This window comes from Centroberyx affinis, unplaced genomic scaffold (assembly GCF_046629955.1).
Source record: "Centroberyx affinis isolate AG114_WGS23_722 - 3 ecotype Tasmania unplaced genomic scaffold, CSIRO-AGI_Caff_v1 ptg000355l_1, whole genome shotgun sequence".
Taxonomy (NCBI): domain Eukaryota; kingdom Metazoa; phylum Chordata; class Actinopteri; order Beryciformes; family Berycidae; genus Centroberyx; species Centroberyx affinis.
The window spans coordinates 239785-259235 of NW_027279026.1; the positions used below are offsets into that span (position 1 = coordinate 239785).

At 39.9% G+C, this 19451-nt stretch overlaps 1 protein-coding gene across 5 annotated transcripts in view; it reads right to left on the minus strand.

The window, feature by feature from the left end:
* ppip5k2 (diphosphoinositol pentakisphosphate kinase 2) overlaps window positions 1-16440 on the minus strand; it is a 53499-nt gene extending 37059 nt beyond the window's left edge. For all 5 annotated transcript variants that reach the window (XR_011694974.1, XM_071515486.1, XM_071515487.1 and 2 more), the window contains exons 1-7: window positions 16166-16440; window positions 8636-9134; window positions 7642-7837; window positions 5181-5271; window positions 3636-3721; window positions 2020-2174; window positions 427-528 (exon numbers count right to left, since the gene is read on the minus strand). Coding sequence is in view for 4 of the 5 variants with exons in the window: in XM_071515486.1 (XP_071371587.1) it covers window positions 427-528; window positions 2020-2174; window positions 3636-3721; window positions 5181-5271; window positions 7642-7837; window positions 8636-8809 (804 nt within the window). In the remaining variant the exon portion in view is untranslated. The remainder of the gene's footprint in view (window positions 1-426; window positions 529-2019; window positions 2175-3635; window positions 3722-5180; window positions 5272-7641; window positions 7838-8635; window positions 9135-16165) is intronic.
* Window positions 16441-19451: the final 3011 nt, after the last annotated feature.

A 19451-nucleotide genomic window follows, 5' to 3' on the forward strand; every position in this document is an offset into this window, starting at 1 on the left:
GAGACCCAGCTTTTAATTGACTACCGGCCACTATTAGAGGAAATACGGTATTTGTACTACTATTTGTACTGGCTGAAATAACAGTTTAACAACAGTCCAAAAATTGTCTTTGTAGGTTATCCTTATTTTTTAAAAGGAATACACCAGGAGATTGTACCATTGGTCAACTTCCCCGTTAAGTGATGAGAACATAGACACCAAAATTAGCCATGTGCCCCAGGTAGATCGTTGACTCCCCTGTGCCATGTTAACACTTTAGCATACACTATGTTGAGTAATAATCAATGAACAGCATTCTCTGAAAAGTGAGAAAAGGAGAGCTTGTAGTGGCTTTAAAGCAGTAAGATTATTAGTAGTAATTTTGATCGCTAAGTGAGAGAAAACATTTAATTAAGTCAATTCTGCAATCAATCTGAGTGTAGTTACCTTGACATCAGTGCCATCCGTTGGCATGAACTCCTCGTAAATGTAGGATCCTGTTTTCCTCACGTTGCTCTCGGGGGAGTAAACACTGCTTCTGCTACCGATCTAGAAGGGGACACAAGAATGAAAACACTGCAACACTGGAACACAAATGCATGCTTATTACTAGAAATGGAAGTAGAATCAGAGGTTGAGGTGAATGACTCAATATACGACAATGACTGAATAGTACAAGTTCTTGTAAACACCGTGGTATAAACCTGAGTGTGGTTTGGATAATGAATGGTGCTCAGCGTCATACTGACAAACTGTCAGTGTCATATACCTCTACAAAAGTGTACCTTGATCTGAAGCTTAACATGCAGTGATACAACATAAGAAAATAAAACCAACAGTAATGCCGGTTCCATTCATATCTTTTGCCTAAACTACACAATTCTTAGTATTGCCTCACTTTCCAGGTCTGCTCTGACTAATATGCTGCTGGATTTCACCCAACTTTCACCTACAGCTCAACAGTGATAAATCTGAGGTTCTTGTCATTGGCTCTCTTGCCTGGGTCCAGACCTTTGAATCCGCCCACTCCACCAGTTGACTGATTCTGGTCTGGCATCATGACATGAAACAGCGGTTTCTCTTGGCTGAAAAATCGATCGGTCCAATGAGCGCCGGGGGGGGGGGGGACTAACGATTAGCCAATCAACGGGAGGAACTAATGCCGTTGTCGAGCTGTTGTCAAGCTGTGCGCCGGAACCAAGGAGGAGTAATAACAACAATGGAGACCGCTATAGACAAGATAGATGCTGCTTTCGAGGCTGTTCTAAATCGATTAAAAGTACCAATTACTTTGAAATCCAAAATACTTTGTTTTTACTTCGCTCCGTGTTGTCAAAGATGCTCTATACTTTCTGAACCATTTCTGGTGTTGTCATGGCTATGCATCAGTGTCGACTTAAAATGCACTTAGATTCAGGCGGATACGTCGGTCTCTAGTGATTGGTTAGGGAAAATCGAATCCCCCTCCCCCATGGAAATCGGTTAGAGTGGAGGCAATGTCAGACTGAAGATGGAAATGGAGTGGAGTTGACAATTCTGTCTGATATCAGGCAAATTGGCTCTCTACAAATGTAACATCTAGCTGCAGAAATTTGAGAGTAATCTTTGACTCCAGTTTAACCCTAGATAATCAGGTCAAGAAAGTGGTACAGTCTTGCTCCCTTCAACTCAGAAGACTCCCTAAGATCAAGGCATTTTCTTCTTTCAAACACTTGGAGATTGTGACACATGCTTTCACTTCTACTCGCCTTGATTACTGTAATTGCACTTTTACCGTCTTGCTTTTACTTGAACCCACTTTTCATTTTTCAAGTCATGTGATTTTAACCTCTGTCTTACCGTTATTGTGTCTTAAGTTATTTTTCGCTCTGTTTTGTTTGCACTTTGTAACTGCATTTTGATACGCATTACTTGGTGAACAAAATAACACCACTTATTACTGAATTAAAGAAACTGTGATACTTTTTTAAGGCTAGATAATTTAAGACTTCTTCAGACTTTTTGAGGACCTGCGGATAGCCTGAGATATGCAGACTGTACCTTCCTGAAGAGCCTCTGGCTACCCCCGCCAGCTGAGGTGGGGTAGTAGATGTAGACGTTGTGGTCCTCGGCGCTTACTGGCTTCTCTACAAACGGCTTCTGGAACACTTCCCCGTTCACCTCCACATGGTCCTCGCCTTCCACTAGGTTACACTCTGGGAAAGCAGCAGTCACAGTACAGACCAGAAAAATACATGATAGGGTCTTTGAAAATTGGCGTCTTTGATTTGGGGTATTTTGTCATTTCTAGCCTCACGTTGCTTTATTCTTGCATCTCTCAACATCAGTAAAGCCCCTTTCACACTGGACAAAAAAACCCACTAACACCTGCTAACATCTGGCTTTTGTCTTCAGTGTGAAAGGGTACAATCGGCATTCGTTCCCGGGTCAAATGACTCTGCAGTAGTCACAGGTATTTACCGGCTCCAGCGCCAATCGGCAGTGATGGAAACATGACACCCGGGTGGACACGCTAATTTTCGGCCCTTTTCCGGGGCAACACTATGACGCGCGTTGAAGTTCCAGACATTGGCGCGTAAATAGCCAGGCAGAAACATTATTTATTGTTATTTATTAATTTTTTTATAAATATGGCTGTCAGAACTGACGTCCGGTAACTTACCAACTACACCACTCGGCTGCTCCAAACATCAGACCATATGCGTCCATGAAGAAAACGTAAGTAGCTTGTCCTTAGGGGATTAAGCCCTCACTACCATCGTAATATCACTGCTGCATGGAACGCTGCATAATTCCAAGATGGATTGTTAGAGTAAATATCCAACCGTGAGGTCCGACAGTTGCACCCGGGAAGGTCCGATGACGTCATTCCGCATAATAATTAGCCATGTGCTTCTGTTTGTTTGAGAAACGAGACAAATGGGCTTTCGGTCCAATGGGACATTTTTCGGACTATTGGGGTTTTGGAATGATGAGCCGTCGGAACAATGGCATGGCACCGTTCAGTTGGCGTTGAGTTTGAAAGACACACTTAAGTAAAAGATATAAAAAAGTAACCAACATTGTCACTGGCCTCCATGCTGCTTTCTGCTTTCTGCTGTTTGCTAACCCTATTTTCCGGCACGTTCATGACGTTGAACGTGACACACCAGAAAAAAAACAGAAAGGCAAACTCGTCTACTGGCAATGGGAAAGGAGTCAATCGGCTATTTTTAGCGGGTTTACCCGTGTTTAAAAAACCTGCATATACGCGCTAATTTTGGTGTAAAAAGGGTATGAGTTTCAACATCAGCGAGTTTATCTGAGCTTAAAGTGTAACTAAACTCCAAACCCAAATCTTTGATGAAGCCTGACGCCTAATGGTAAAAAGTAGGGTACTGCACTGCTCATCTGTTATTGGCTGGTCTTTGTGCCAGGTGATGTCACCACCTGTTGTACTCTATGGAAGGTGGCATCACCTGGCACAAACACCAGCCAATAGCAGATGGCCAGTGCAGTACCCTACTTTTCACCATTAGGTGTCAGTCTTCAATAAAGATTTGGGTGGGGTTTAGTTACTCTTTAAGGAATTACAAACACAGCAAACATAGAACATTTAGCAAAAAATGTTCAAAAAAAACAAACAAACAAACAAACATGACTTGTTTGAGACCAACCTTCTGGTCTTGCAGGGTCCCTGTTGAGAACAGCATAGCGAGGTAGCTGGATCCCCTCTGCCTTCAGTATTCTATATACCTCCCTCCTGAAAGAAAAGAAAAGCACATACAAATATACACGTAATCAGCTCACTGATAAACCAATGAGATCAAACCAATGCTCTTTAGAGGAAGCATTTAGCGTCTTTATTGATTAAATGCAATTGATTTATTTACATTTTAATCATTTCCTAATTTCAGTTTTTTTTTTAACAACAATATAGTCACCTAACTGAACACAAAACCAGCAAAGAATGATTGCACATGCAGCTCATATAGTGATCTTTGATGTACAGCTCTTTCAAGCACTTTAATATTTTTGTACTGTGAACTGTTTGGAGTTTAAATATCTAAGGACTCTGCCTGGGTACAAACACAATCTGAAAGCACAGGGTTGATTCTATGTGTTTTCTGTTTTGCAGAAATCAAGGATGGAGTCACAGAGTCTCGGTTTAAAAATGGAATTTGAACTTCAAAGCATAATACCACAAAATTTACACAGATTTTGACAAAACTTCTGGGAAAATATAAAATTTAGTGTCCGTGCATATGTTTGCCTGTATGTGTACATCATAAAATCCATGTGAGTTTGTTATAATACAGCTTTTAAGAGGGTTTGTAGCAAAGTACTTTACAGAAAACAAGGGACACAAAAATAGATTCAAATATAGCTGCAGGGATGAAGGAGGAGAAAAATGAAATCTGTTAGGTCTAAATACAATGTCCATTGCCTTCATTGATCGGGCATTTCACACAACACATTCACAAATATTTGATGCCATCTATTCAGCGGTCATGGGGTAAAAGATCATTCTATTCTGGCACAACGCCCATTTTTCCATTCACTGGACAAAAGTGTGAATGCCTAATTCACACATTACATATACCAATTCAAATAGAGCTGGCTAGTCACATAGTACCGTGGTTCAACAAGTGATTTTCCCCCATTTTAGCCACCCATCCAACATCATTCTATTGTTGATTACAGCCTATCTGTATCAAGTCGGCTTATTATCTTCTGCAGAGTGAAGCAAGGCTCCATTATGGGATTGCTATCATCGATGACTGAAATTTCCACAATGCAAATCCAATTTAGTTATCCATTACTCTTGCACCATAAATTCTCAGAACAATTGAATGCGGGGGACTAGAAGGAACCCAGATGGGTGCTACAAATCAATGGCCATAACACTCTGGAACCTTGATGACATCGGGATGACATGACTAGCCAGCTCTATGATTCAGCCCACTAAGAGAAAACCATCTGTAAGTCAACCATCTGTATTCTTTTTCTTTCTTGGAATGACATCCTGGCGAGACTAGGGACGTTCCCAAATCCAAATACTGCATTCAGCAAAGCATGAATAATGTGTTTGGCATGGATTTTTTTTTTTTTTTTGTCGGACATCTTTCAATATTCAAATACAAATAATAGCATTTATGCACACCCCTAATATAGCCTTGATGGTCATATCCTTAGCAACTGTGTCTTCAGCAACAACTCACCTGTCTTGGATACAATACTGCAGGTCCAGGTCATTAATGACAAAAGGGTTCCTGAGTTTCTCGTAGGCCACTGCTTTGTCCAATGGAAAACCTGATGGAATGACAAAGACAATAAGCCTTGTGCTGTGTATGTCTATGTCAAAAAACAGTGTTAAAACCTTGACAAATTAACTAGTGATTAAACTGTGAGAAACTGGAATTGTCCAATTGGACAGGGGATTGGGGAAGTGGAGGGATTATTTTATTCCCATAAAATGACACAAAAGAGTAGTATAAGGAGAAAGAGCAATTTTGCAAAAAATCATCTTAGTGCTGTAGAGACCAAGTTTAGCCAAGCTTTTGTACTTTGACTCATACACAGGCATTTCTTTACGAGCCCTGTTGTATACTAAGCCTGTCAACAGACTTTAACCAAAAGAACGAAATTCCACTATCCTGCTCTCTACACTGACTGAACAAGAATATGTTTGCAAGACAGTTAAGCTTGAAAAGCAGGGTAGCCAGGTTTAACCAGCAATGTTCAAATTATCCAAACAAAATGCAGTGTGGAATTCAACAAAAGACAGTGAATGAGCCTCAACCAGCATAATGCGTTAAACAAAGCAGATGAGAGGTGGAAAACAGGCTGTTTAGATCACATGTGTTGGTGGAATTTGCAAGGTAAGCCCTGTGACTGTGTAGGTATCTGTTTCCAACCATTTCATCTTTAAACACGCATAGAAATATACTGTATACCCACCATGTGCAGGTACTGATCTATGAGAAGGTACTGTCACACGTGAAATTTTGCGGGGTGATTTCACAATGTAGTTCATGAGATCACACTGTCATTTAATGGAACATCTAAATTATTGAGGTGGAAATGTAAAATCGTCATCAAATAGCCTAAATGTGCAGGGTATATAACTGACCACCATGCCCCTAACCGCGTGTTCACACTGTGAGCAGCACAATCAACAAGTAACCAGAAGTACATTCATTTCCTATATAGCTGATCAGCCAGGGAAAGTAAGCTGATGGTGAAGCTTGTTGGACGACAAAAGTTGGCCATGGCTGAACTTTTCAGTCATCAGCTGTCAACAGACCAATCAGCTTTCTGCACTTCTTTGTTTCCCCGACTGATCTGATTTCGTTTTATGAACCAAAGTGCCACCTAGCAAACGTAAAATGGACGAGAAGTTGAATATAGCCATCCAAAGCTTCCCAGTTCTCGGCCACTTTTATTTGAAAGACGGACAGGAATAAATGTATGAATAAATGAACGGTTGCATCTTTTTGGATTATTTTCAATGAACGCTACTGTGGGAAGTAGATTAAAGTGTTAAAGTGTGGAACTTCAATAGCATTTAGTTCAAAGTACATGTGGATTTTCATAAAATTAGAAATGAACTATAGATATTAAGCATAGAACAAGCTCAACTTATATAGGGTTTACTCTCTACTACCCTGGTCATTACTGATGACTGTAGCGTTCTAAATACAGTACAGTGTTCTAATAGGTATTCTAATGATCAATCAATGATCATTTAATCACCATTAAGAATTTTATCGATCTATCAAGCGTTCTATCATGTTTTGGAAGTATCAAAAGATAAGGAGTCGCAATTTTGTGTGTGGAGTAACACTACTAGCGAAACTGCTTTAAATTTGCCACCCTACATCCCTACTTCCTAATGTGGGCCTTTCCTGGTAAAGGGTAAACAACACTGGGACCTATCGAGATGACTAATAGGTATGATACTTGATGCCAAGGTTGTTCTGGACAAGACAGTTCATGCAAGGAAGTAACTCTGAATCTCTTAAGAAGTTTCCTGGAAAGAAGCATGATATTATGTACTAGGGAAAATAGAGGAAGACTTCAAAGGAAGAGTTACAGTATCGCATCTGCTTATCGAGTCCGATTCCTTTCAAATCCCTTATCAAATCTTTTTAGGACATTTTTTGGAAGGGAAAAAAAGACAATTTCTTTGGTTGTTTGTGTGACCCTGGATGGGGGGATGTGGGTGGGGGTGATAAATCAGTAAGTACATGTAACCATATTCCAACCTGAATATACTTTGTATTGTGAAAATGTAAATAAAGTTGTAAAAAAAAAAAAAAGACAATTTCTTAGTTAATAAATAATCGTTGATTTGCAGTGAAGCGCAGCCACACTTTGGAATATCTGAGGTGATCTCCCGTGTTCAGTCAGTCCAGTAAACAAACGGGGGATTTAGCGCACACTCGGATTACGTCATCGGTTGCAGACGGCAGATGTAGAAGAGAGAATAAGAGATTTGTTAGACGCATCTGGGTGTTTTACCAACTTGGACCTGGTTCTGTGACAAAAGGTGCACGTTCTGACATCTGTGTTCATTAGCAGTTGCTTGAGAGTCTATGTGCAAACACGGGAAGCCGCGGTGACCTAGTGTCACAATGTGCATAATGTGCATGGCGCATAATAGTTCAACAACAGCCCTACCTTTGGAGTGGAAGGAGATGAGACAGTCGCAGAGAGGCCAGTTGCTGACGGACTCGTTGAGGATAACGTCCTCCTCAAAGGTTACCACAGTGATGTACTTGAAGAGACACAGACGCTCCAGGATCTCTTTCATGGGCTTGGACTTGGATTTTTTGGACATGGCACAGATGCCAACCACTATTTGCCTCTCTGGCGGCTGGAGAAAGGGGATAAAACCCAAACAATCAAATCCAATCAAGTATGTTGTGTAGTTCTTAACTTGTTTCTGCATAGACTATAATTTACTGCTGACCAGATGCAACTCAAATGATCTACTATCCAGTCCTCGGACATTGAAGGGATTTGAACCAATTGTGGACTCTATCTGGACTTGGTTAATGCTATGCTAGACAATATGTCTTTAAAGTCAAAGTCAAAGTGTTTTATTTATCAAATGCACAGTATAACACAAGGTCATTCTGAACAATGAAATTCTAAGGACAAGGCAAGCAACAACTATGTAGTAGGCATGAGAAAAATAAAGAAACATATCAAATATTAAATGTTAAAAAGAGTCACAAATATGGCAAAAATAACAAAAAAAAGAAAATAATAAAAATAAATAAATAAAATATAGCCCAAAAAAAAAAAAAAGCCAGAAATATAGCCAAAAAAATGTCACAAATAAGGGCAAAAATAGCAAAAGAAAAAAAAAAAAAGAAAAAAAAGAAAAAAATATATATATATATACACACACACACACATACACATACACATACACATACACATACACATAAATATATATATATATATATATATACACACACATAGTATTATAACATTATTGAATGCGGAGCCATTGTCAGTGCGACCTTCCTACAGCGCACCGGATAGCAGCTAATGAGACATATTCATTAGACATGTTTCTTACAAATATTGCTAAGAAATATTCCAGGCTGCTGCATTGGACGATCACATCGTGTTTTGCTGCCGAGTCATTACGGCCACTACTCACCGAGTCATACATCTCATCTTCATCTTCCTCTTCTTCCTCAACATTCTCGTAGAGGCAGTCGTACCCTAGGACCCGTCCGGGCTCCAGCAGCTCCTCCGACTCGCCGTCATCGCAGCCCACGAAGAAGCGTGGATGCTCCCTGACATCGGGAGGTTCTCCTCCGGAGGAAGACATAGCTCTTTCTCTGTCTCTCTACCTCCCACTACCTCGCCACGACCCAACACCGCATCTGTCTCTCCAGCTCTACACAGAGCGTAGGGTCTCACCTCGCGACCGCCTGCTCTCTGAGGTGCACTGAACTGAGGAAAGAGGGGCTAGATTCGACAGGTGCTGGGGAGGAAACGGGTTTATCCCCAGTGCATGTCCGGTTGGTCCTGGTGTGGTGCTGGGTTACCGACCCTACTGCGTTAGAGGGTCACCCAAGCGTTGCTGGAGCCTCTATCCCCACTGTCCTGCTGCTGAAGGCCCAGCATGGTGCTCAGTTCTCTGTTGCTCTGATCTGGAAGAAAATACACCCCACAACCACAGACATTAATAAACACACATAGTAGCCTTACGTTCAGGCCCAAAATCACAAATTCAAGTAGTTACACCAAATTTAAAAAAAATTACAGAAACACCACATGAAAAAGGACTTTAACTTTGAAGTAACTAAACACATCACAATTACAAAAGGCAGCTACACAGTAGGGCTGAACGATTTTGAAAAAATATCTAATTGCGATTATTTTGACTGATATTGCAATTGCGATATGATTTGCGATATTAGAGGGAACGATCATTTTTACATCATTATTCTCATTTTCATTGAAAAACGTATTAAAATGATTATGGTGTGATTTTTTGCGGGGATCTGTACCAAACAAAGATGTTTTCTTAAGTCTGTAGAATATGATGTGTAGGCCAGGACATCTCTGCAGCACCACAATATTTCATTTAAAATGCTATTTTGACACACATTTCACCTTTAATAAATATTGCGCCTCCTGCGATTTGAAAATTGCAGTAGGCCGATTAATTCTTCAGCCCTACTACACAGGCTGGTCAGATTAAAGCAATATGCAACTCTTGACATAAATATTCCAACAGATAAATGTGACAGCCTACATTATAGATTGTCTGTCAGTCTGTGACCCAAGAAAAAAAAGGAAGAAAAAAAAAGCTGTTTGCCTGAAATTGTCTTTTCAGTGATGTTGGCGACATTTTGAGACGTATACCATTTGCTGTGGGCGTGTTGTAAAGGCTGCTGTAATTAGGTTTGGGCCGGTTTCCCGGTGTAATCCGGTTTGATATGGTGTACAAGCTTACACCGGTTTAATGCTCTACACACCGGCTGTAACGGCATGTGTCATTATGAGCTGGTCTGGCAAATTACCGCGCCAACGCTAAACATATTGACTGGTACTGCATTAACCAGATAACATCACAAATACATACCCTTTCACAAACAAATCACTTCTGCTTTTTTTTGCTAAGCAACGCAGTAGGGCTGGGCAATATATCGATATTATATCGATATCGTGATATGAGACTAGATATCATCTTAGATTTTGGATATGGTAATATGGTGATATGGCATAAGTGTCTTTTCCTGGTTTTAAAGGCTGCATTACAGTAAAGTGATGTCATTTTCCGAACTTACCAGACTGTTCTAGCTGTTCTATTATTTGCCTTTAACCCACTTAGTCATTACATCCACATTACTGATGATTATTTATCAAAAATCTCACTGTGTAAATATTTTGTGAAAGCACCAATAGTCATCCCTACAATATCGATATCGAGGTATTTGGTCAAAAATATTGTGATATTTGATTTGGTCCATATCGCCCAGCCCTAGTCGAACCCTACTAGATTGAGAGACTATAGTGCCTGAAAAAAATACGACTGGGCTCGCTAAATTAAATGTCAATAACGAGTCAATACCCCTCCCGACGCCGCCTGAGTAAACTCACAACCTGCGGGAGACACTGCTTGTGCCATGTTCGGCAAGATGTGGGTCATGTCTTTTTTTTTTAATTCTTTAAGCCTTGGCACAGACACTCCAGCATGGCGGCTCTCTCCTAGTTTCAGTGGCCTGTGCTGCCTCTCTCATTCCTTGCCGCTCTCTAATCTTTCACCTAAACCCCTCCCTCCCTGGTGGCCGCCAGGTCAGTATGGTATTATCACAGTGTCAGGGCTTGAATTGCGTCTGCCGTGGCTTCATCCTTCTGCGGTCCAATGACAAACAGTCATTGGTTCAGTCAAGGTTCAACACTACAAACAGCTACCAGAACAATTTCATGAGCCAGGTCCATTCTCCAGAGGCACCAGTCTTCATTTCAGATTATGTCCAATCGACCAAGCAGCCCTTTTTTCATTTTTTTCATTGTGATTGGTCTGCAGCGCTTTCTACTGCCTGCCATAGTGACTTGCTGGAAGAAGACAAAAAAATAACCAGTGAACAGGTTAAAGTAAAAATTTAAGTTCAAACCTCAGCCATAAAAACAAAAAAAAAGTCTTAAGCCTAATTCATATTCAACAAGCCATGTATGTGAACAAGGAAATATTCAATTTCAGTATGCAGTTTGACATGGCATTCTCTCCCATAAAAAGAGTCAAAGAGAGAAAACAGTGTATTATAGGGCTGAACAATTCATCAAAATTTTATCGAAATCGCAATATGGCCTACTGCAATTTTCAAATCGCAGGAGGCGCAATATTTGTTAAAGGTGAAATGTGTCAAAATAGCATTTTAAATGAAATATTGTGGTGCTGCAGAGATGTCCTGGCCTACACATCATATTCTACAGACTTAAGAAAACATCTTTGTTTGGTACAGATGCCCGCAAAAAAATCACACCATAATCATTTGAATACGTTTTTCAATGAAAATGAGAATAATGATGTAAAAATTATCATTCCCTCTAATATCGCAAATCATATCGCAATTGCAATATCAGTATCAGTCAAAATAATCGCAATTAGATAGGCTATTTTTTCAAAATCGTTCAGCCCTACTCTACTTCCATGACATGCCTTTGGATCTTGGCGCTGTTGAAGATCCTTTTCACTGCACTGCAGGAAGAGAAATACCTCTTGAAAATAGGCTGTAGGCTATTTGTATTGTGCTCCAACAGGCAAGGCAACAACATCCAAAGCCTCATCTTTTTTTTTTTTTTTTACTGTTGTCCTTGTAGACACAACGCTGACGGCTCACTGTACTTTTCCACATCAGGGATTCACTTTAGGTCCTATATCTTACATCTTCTTCAATTTCTCCCTTTCTTCACAGACTCTCACATATCAAAGCAGTCACATTTATTTATTTAGGATTTCTCTCAGCCAGAGTTGTGGGTTGTGATTAGTCAAAATCTGTCTCTTTTTCTCTCCTTGTCTCTCTCTCTCTCAATAATCTGGGCCTAAATAAATTAAGCAGCCTAAACATAAACATCTATTCTTATTTATATTTTGTGGCAATTCAATAACAGATCCAAATGATCATTCAAAACCAGATAGATCGTCACCCTACAATGTGTTGCATTTAAAACTTGCATCAGTGCACACGGGTTAATCAACAACAAGAGTGAAGACACTGGTAAGTAGATCATTTAATATATTTGTGCTTCTGTGTTGCTATGATGCAGATATGACTATCTACAGTGTATTTCTATCATGGTGTTTTCCTGTGAAATACGCACAAGGCACACAGAGAAAATAGACTAGACGCCGAAACTATCACTGCAGATAGTGAGCTGAACACTCTGACCCATTTAGAGGTTTGCACTTGGTATTTCTTTTGCTGTTATTTATTAGTACTATACCTGTTATTAACTGTTCAGTTATTATCAATGGGTTAGGTTTTATTTATGATTTGTGAAAAAAAAAAAAAAACGTTTTTTAAAGAGGTGATGTCACCTTCTATAGAGTACAACAGGTGGTGACATCACCTGGCACAAAGACCAGCCAATAGCAGATAGCCAGTACAGTACCCTACTTTTGACCATTAGGTGTCAGGCTTCACCACAGATTTGGGTTTGGGGTTTAGTTACTCTTTAATGTCGTTGTTTGCGCTTTTTTTTTTTAAAGAAGGTATCGGTTCAGGCACCGGTACCGTTTTAAAGTATCGTTTTAGCACTGGTATCGGCAAAATCGAAACAATACCAATCCCCGTTTTTACGTGATATCTTCTCCTGGCTTGGAGGACTGCAAGACTGCTCTGCATTACTAGTAGCTCTAAGTGTAATTTCCATTGCCTTAGCGCTCTCTCACACAAAGAGCAGAAGAAAGTAAAGAAAACTTCTTCTGTAATCAGCACTATCTTTAACAGCTTAAGAGTGTAAACAAACACTAGGGTGTGTCCTGCGTTGCTTAGCAAAAAAAAGCAGAAGAGATTTGTTTGTGAAAGGGTACGTATTTGTGATGTTAATGCAGTACCAGTTAATATGTTTAGCGTTGACGTGATAATTTGCCAGACCAGCTCATAATGACACATGCCGTTACAGCCGGTGTGTAGAAAATTAAACCGGTGTAAGCTTGTATACCATATCAAACCGGATTACACCAGGAAACCGGCCCAAACCTAATTAGGAGGTTCTATTCTTTTTGGTTGCTATCAAAACTCAGGTACTAGCTGTTAAAGGTGCAATAAATCTTTTTTTTGATACCACAAAATAACCTTATCTGTGGGGGTTGATAGGGTGGTTTAGCAATACCAATGACTCAATGATTACTTGGGCAGCTGCTGAGATTTCTGGCTTTCAAAGCTCACTTCCCGGCCTACACTCTGTTTTGGAACAAAAACTCTCAGACCCACCCAATCTCCACACCCCACCACCACCACCACCACCACCACCTACTGGCCTTTTCAGCTGCTCACTTACGGAGGACGGTGCTACGAACAAGTGAGCAGCATTGCAAGACATTTCAGCTACAAAGGCTAAGACGCCTCAAAGTGTATTTAATGTAACAAGGAAATACGCCGTTTTGAAATAAAAGTAATGGGATTTTGATATAAATTATTTTTTTTGGCATTCACTGTTACATTATACCTGTACTTTAATGTAAATGTAGAATTAGCTAGCAATGTGAAAAAGTCATTTTTCATTTCAGTGTGACTTTAATGCCCCTTTAAATGTTTAAATCCACCTGTCACCATGTTTAAGCAAAGGTTGCACTTGGCCTTGTCTCTCCTATATATACAGTAGAACATTCACAAGTAACAACTTCCAGCTCCAGATTTTATATTTTGAAGATGTCACAGGTTCAATTCTTAGTTCTCTGATTTCTGGCTTTGGTAGATAGGTGGTCATGTTCACGTGTGATCTTGAACCAAATGTGGTTTTTGGACACATGTGATCTTGAACCAAATGTGGTTTTTGGACACATGTGTTTTACATGTTGGTTTTTCACATGTGATTAAATTCTTCATATGTGGAAAACTACATGTGAATATCCCCACATGTGATCTTAAAAGCACATGTGATTCATCATGTGGTTATTCACATGTAAACCACATGTGAATGTTCCCACATGTGATCTTGAACCACATGTGCTTTTTGGAGTGGGAGCATTCACATGTGGTTCAAAAAAGGTGCAAAAGCTCCTGTAATGTTATAAAAGTTCTGCAAACGTTCTGGGAAGGTGATGCAAGGACCAAAAAATAACATTCTAGGTTGGTCCCCTAAAGGTTCCTGTAATGTTACTAAAGGTTCTGAAAACGTTCTGGGAATGTGATGGAAGGACCTAAATAGGACCAAAAAAGAACATTATAGGTTGGTCCTCTAAAAGTTCCTGTAACGTCACTAAAGGTTCTGCAAACGTTATGGGAACGTAGTTTAGCGACCTAGAGGGAACGTCCTATAGTAATGGTCCCCTAAAGGTTCTGCAAAAGTTCCTGTAATGTTACTAAACGTTCTGCAAACGTTCTGGGAAGGTGATGCAAGGACCAAAAAATAACATTCTAGGTTGGTCCCCTAAAGGTTCCTGTAATGTTACTAAAGGTTCTGAAAATGTTCTGGGAATGTGATGGAAGGACCTAAATAGGACCAAAAAAGAACATTATAGGTTGGTCCCCTAAAAGTCCCTGTAATGTCACTAAAGGTTCTGCAAACGTTATGTGAACGTAGTGTAGAGCAGTGGTTCTCAAAGTGGGGTCCGTGGCACTCTGCCAGGGGGTCCGTGAAAAGAAGTGTACAGAAGAGGACATGTCTTCTGATATCAAGTCACAACTCCTGGAAAGACTGAGTGTCTAAATGTGCGGTTCAATTGGATGAGTCCAATTGCAATGCAGGCATGTGTTCAGTTTGTTATGGTTAGGGTTAGGGTTGTTATGATTAGACTTCAATCATTACGTATGAACTAAGAGTGAAACACTTTATCTTGATATGTATGTGTGTGTGTGTGTTCTGAAATGCACTTCAAATTAGCACTTTTCTCTTGATTTCCCTTTGATATTTTGTTTAGGTACAGTGTTACTTGCAGCTAATTGACTGATTGTTTTATGGGTATTCTGTGTTGAGATGGTGCAAATATTTTTAATACATATCTAATATCTTTCTAATACATTTCTCTTTTGTTGTTCTTTCACATAACTGAGACTATAGAAGTGTTATTCCAAGGGACATACATGTCAAGTCAAGTCAATTTTTATTTATATAGCCCAAAATCACAAATCAGAATGCGGGGTCCCCGGTATATTCTCTATCTTGTAAGGGGTCCTTGGCTGAAAAACAATTGAGAACCTCTGGTGTAGAGACCTAGAGGGAACGTCCTATAGTAATGGTCCCCTAAACGTTCCCAGAACGTCCTGAATGTTCCCTTAAAGTCGCCAAATAACGTCCCCGTACCCTTTAAAGAACTCCCCATCGTGACCGAACGGGAACGTTCTGGGAACGTTACAAGGCGACGTCCTTTACACCAGGGGGGACGTTGTCAGAACGTTCTGGGAACGTACAATTTCTAGCTGGGCAGTCTGTGTTCAGTAGTCAGTGAGGTATAAAGATCAGGATGCAACCTTCACAATAACATCTGCCACTGGCTTAACACCTGTTTACAACAGCAGAAACTGGGATGCGAGTAGCTATCATCATCTAGGATACATGGCAAGCCGGGCCTTGGAATCACAGCATAGGGTATTTCATGGAGAATAAGATGCTGTTTAAGTGGATAAAATATTCACCAAGCTACACATTTAACCGGGCCTTATAAAATAGCGTCTGTGTGATGCTTTATTGATTCCTCTGGGTGAATCATATTTTCAGCCCCCGGGTCCTCCTGACAGCCCAAAATACAGTCAAAGGGACGAGAACATAAATACACACCGAACACAAACATACAACCACTTTCCACTGGTACGAATGGCTAACAGCAACAGCTAAAGCAACACTGAAATTGTCAACACAGCTTTACCTGGCTGGATACCTTATGATTTGTGCTAGCTACTGCTGTTTGCTTCCACTTCCTGCCAAATACCACACGTGGTTCACTTCTGGGTGCAATTTAAATGATTTTGCCACACCAATGGAAAACAAATTGTGAAATTGCTCTTACCTTATTTATGAGGAGAAGTCCCGTTCAAGTGAAATCCGCTAGAACGTCAGCTGACTGGACATTTGATTTGATAGCCTGGCTATGCTAGCTAACGTTACCGCGGGATACGTTATCTGTCGGACCTGCCGGATGCTGCTGCGGACATTTTTCACCGAAATATGGATAATGCGCTGCCTCGGCCTATATAAATGTTCAATAAGTCATGAGGTCCTTCATATTCAGTTCAGCCAAAACTAGACTGATGTTTTTCCCACCCCAAGTCGACTTTTCCTCTCTCCCTGAGATCAGTCAAGCGTGCGGGAATGACATACAACTTCCTGTTGATGGTTTTTTTGGGGGGGTTTTTGTTGTTTTTTTCAAAATAAAATCCTTCATGGTAAACATATTGCTATCAGAATCAGAAAAGTAACTTTATAGTGTGGTAAAAGTCAAATTATCTATATATTATATCTATACAGTATGCACATGTCTCTGTTAGAGCCTGACTGATTACACTGACAGGAGGCTATGGAAGTCAGTAATAGAAAAACAAATGAAACCGAAATGTATACAAATCTAGGGAATATTGCACATTGCATATTGGGAGTTATGAGGGTTTTAAACACTGCAGAGAAAAAAGAAAATAAAGAATATATTTAGGGAGTAATCTGTGGTAAAATAAAAATACAATTGTGTTTTCCCCAAAATGTCCCTTTCATTGTATACATTTATAATAATAGTAATTACAATAATAATAATAACCAGATATGTTCCTTCAAGATATACAGTAGGCCTATATATATATATGTACATACAGTATATATATATATATATATACATATATAGCAAGACATAATACATTCATTTTTTTATAGGCTACTATTTGGTGTCTTTATTCCCAAATTCCTGAAACAATATTTGGCTACGAAACAAAATATCAGATGATTGTTTCTGTGTAGATTAATTTCAGTCATCCAAGTAAAAAAAAAATGAAAACAAAAATCCACTGGAGTCACTGGAGTGGAAGTGTGAATTGGTGTAAAATTGTCAGTAAGATGTTGAAACTCGGCATTGCCCCTATGGTGATACCCCTCCTCCATACTTGCACTCATACAACACTGGTGTTAGACATCACTGAAAATAATCCCACAAATTGATCAAATCAGCCATTCGTGGACAAAATCATTGTGCATGTGGGTACCAGTGACATTCCCAAACAGCAATCTGAACTGCTAAAACAGGATTTCATTCTCCTGTTGAACTCTCTAAACAAATCCAAAGTTCAAAGATACATATTGGGTCTTGTTCCCACATTCAGCCATGGAATTGGCCGTTTCAGCTGACTAATAGCCCTAAACACACAGCTTTCATCGGCATGTGCCATGTCAATTGTATTGACATCTTCAACCTTTTCTGGGAGCCTTCAGATCTGATGGTATACACCCAAACAGACCTGGAACAAAGATTCCCACAGCAAACTTAAAATACAGGAATTCTTTTGGATTCCTTTATTTTGGATTATGGTTCAATCATGAGTTTTTTTTTGCCATTTCTGCTTTATTTTGACAGAGTAGAGAAAGACAGGCCAGAGAGAGAGGGGATGACATGCAGCAAATGGCCGGATTTGAACCTGTGCCACTGCGATTAGGACTTTGCCTTAAAGGCATACTGAGCAAACTTAACTTAAGTTAATTTGATTTACATAAGGGGGCCCACGTTTAGCTTCTTATTAAGTCCATGAGGGTCTAAGGTGTTGAGTTTTGTAATCCAGTGAGTCTCCCTGAGAATGGGGGGAGATGCCATGTCCTACTTTTAAGTTGATGTTTTCATGTTTAGCTATGGAATAGTTAATTAACTATTGTTAATTAATGTATGACTTAACTATGAGTTAAGGCTAATACTGATGATCCATTAAGTGTTAAGTAATCATATGAACTAATAGTGATTGCATCATTTATTAACATTGAGTCACAAGAGATTCATTCGTGCATTAAATCATGATGAGTCATGCGTAAGTTATGCATTAACTAAAGAGTTGTGTAGCCTTATTAGTGTTATCAAAAAAGGGATGGTGGATGTGGTGTGGGGGGGGGGTGTAACATTCGGGGTACTATGTGTGAGTTTCACATGTCCTTGACTGTCTGATAAAGACGGGAACGGAGCATAAAGATCTGGTAAACAATTTGCATGAAGTATTCAGTACGTTTCCACCCTGAAAACAGACACACACTAAAGAAAGAATGATATACTTAATGCATACAAAGATCCAATCTTGATTTCTTCCACAGTGGTGTTATAAATGTATTACAACAAACATAGTGCAAAGACACATACTACTAATGCCAGTGCCTGTCATTAATGAGCCACTGATTGAACAACAATGATGTCTCAGGCTACTGCACAATCATAGTGGCTGAAAAAAAGAAACACAAATAAAGGAGTCGATATGGGGGGCTCACAGGTTTAGGCTACTTCTTAGAACTCCCTGACACCTGGGATCTTTTGGCCTTAACCAGCTCATCAGCGTCAGGAGTGATAGTGAATGGCAAGGTAAACACCTTGATTTTTGGCTCAAGTTGGTTCAGGACTTGAGAATTCCGATGAAACTCAGTCATCAATCCTGGATCATCTTTGTATTGAGAACATTCAAGTGCTCAGTGAGGTCCACCATAAACACAAGATCCTGAATCCATTTGGGATCATCCAATTCTGTCACCGCTTTCCCCTTTCAATTCATTCACACTATTTCCGTGCACAACTCCCCAGGTTAAAGAGTAACTAAGCCCCAAACCCAAATTTGTGGTGAAGCCTGACACTTAAAGAGCAACTTGCAGGTTGGAGACCCCAGTGAATCAATGTGTAGGAAAATGATGTAGGAACTAGATTATACTTATATATACACTACAGTGACTTCTGGAGTCGTTTTTGTGAAAGAATTTTACTTCCGCATCTAAAAAAGGCAAACCGGAAGTGACGTAAAAAAAAAAAAGGGAGAGCGGTCAAGTTGAACAATAAGAACAATAAGAAAGTAATGGATCTCAACACTAGTTTTGACACTGAAGAGGTTGTAAATGTATATGCATACGCATATGATGGACCACAGCCTTATAATTATGAGCCTGCTAGGCGTCCAAGAGACCAGGAACAGACCAGGGTTAGAAGAAATAACGGTCAGAGGAGAAATGTTGAGTTGTGGTGTGAGGAGAACCAGTGGAGAACTGGGCAGGTGTCTTGGTGAGTGACCGGCGTTAGCTAACGATATCTAACGCTGTGTTCACATCACAACAGGGTGACCAGACGTCCTGAA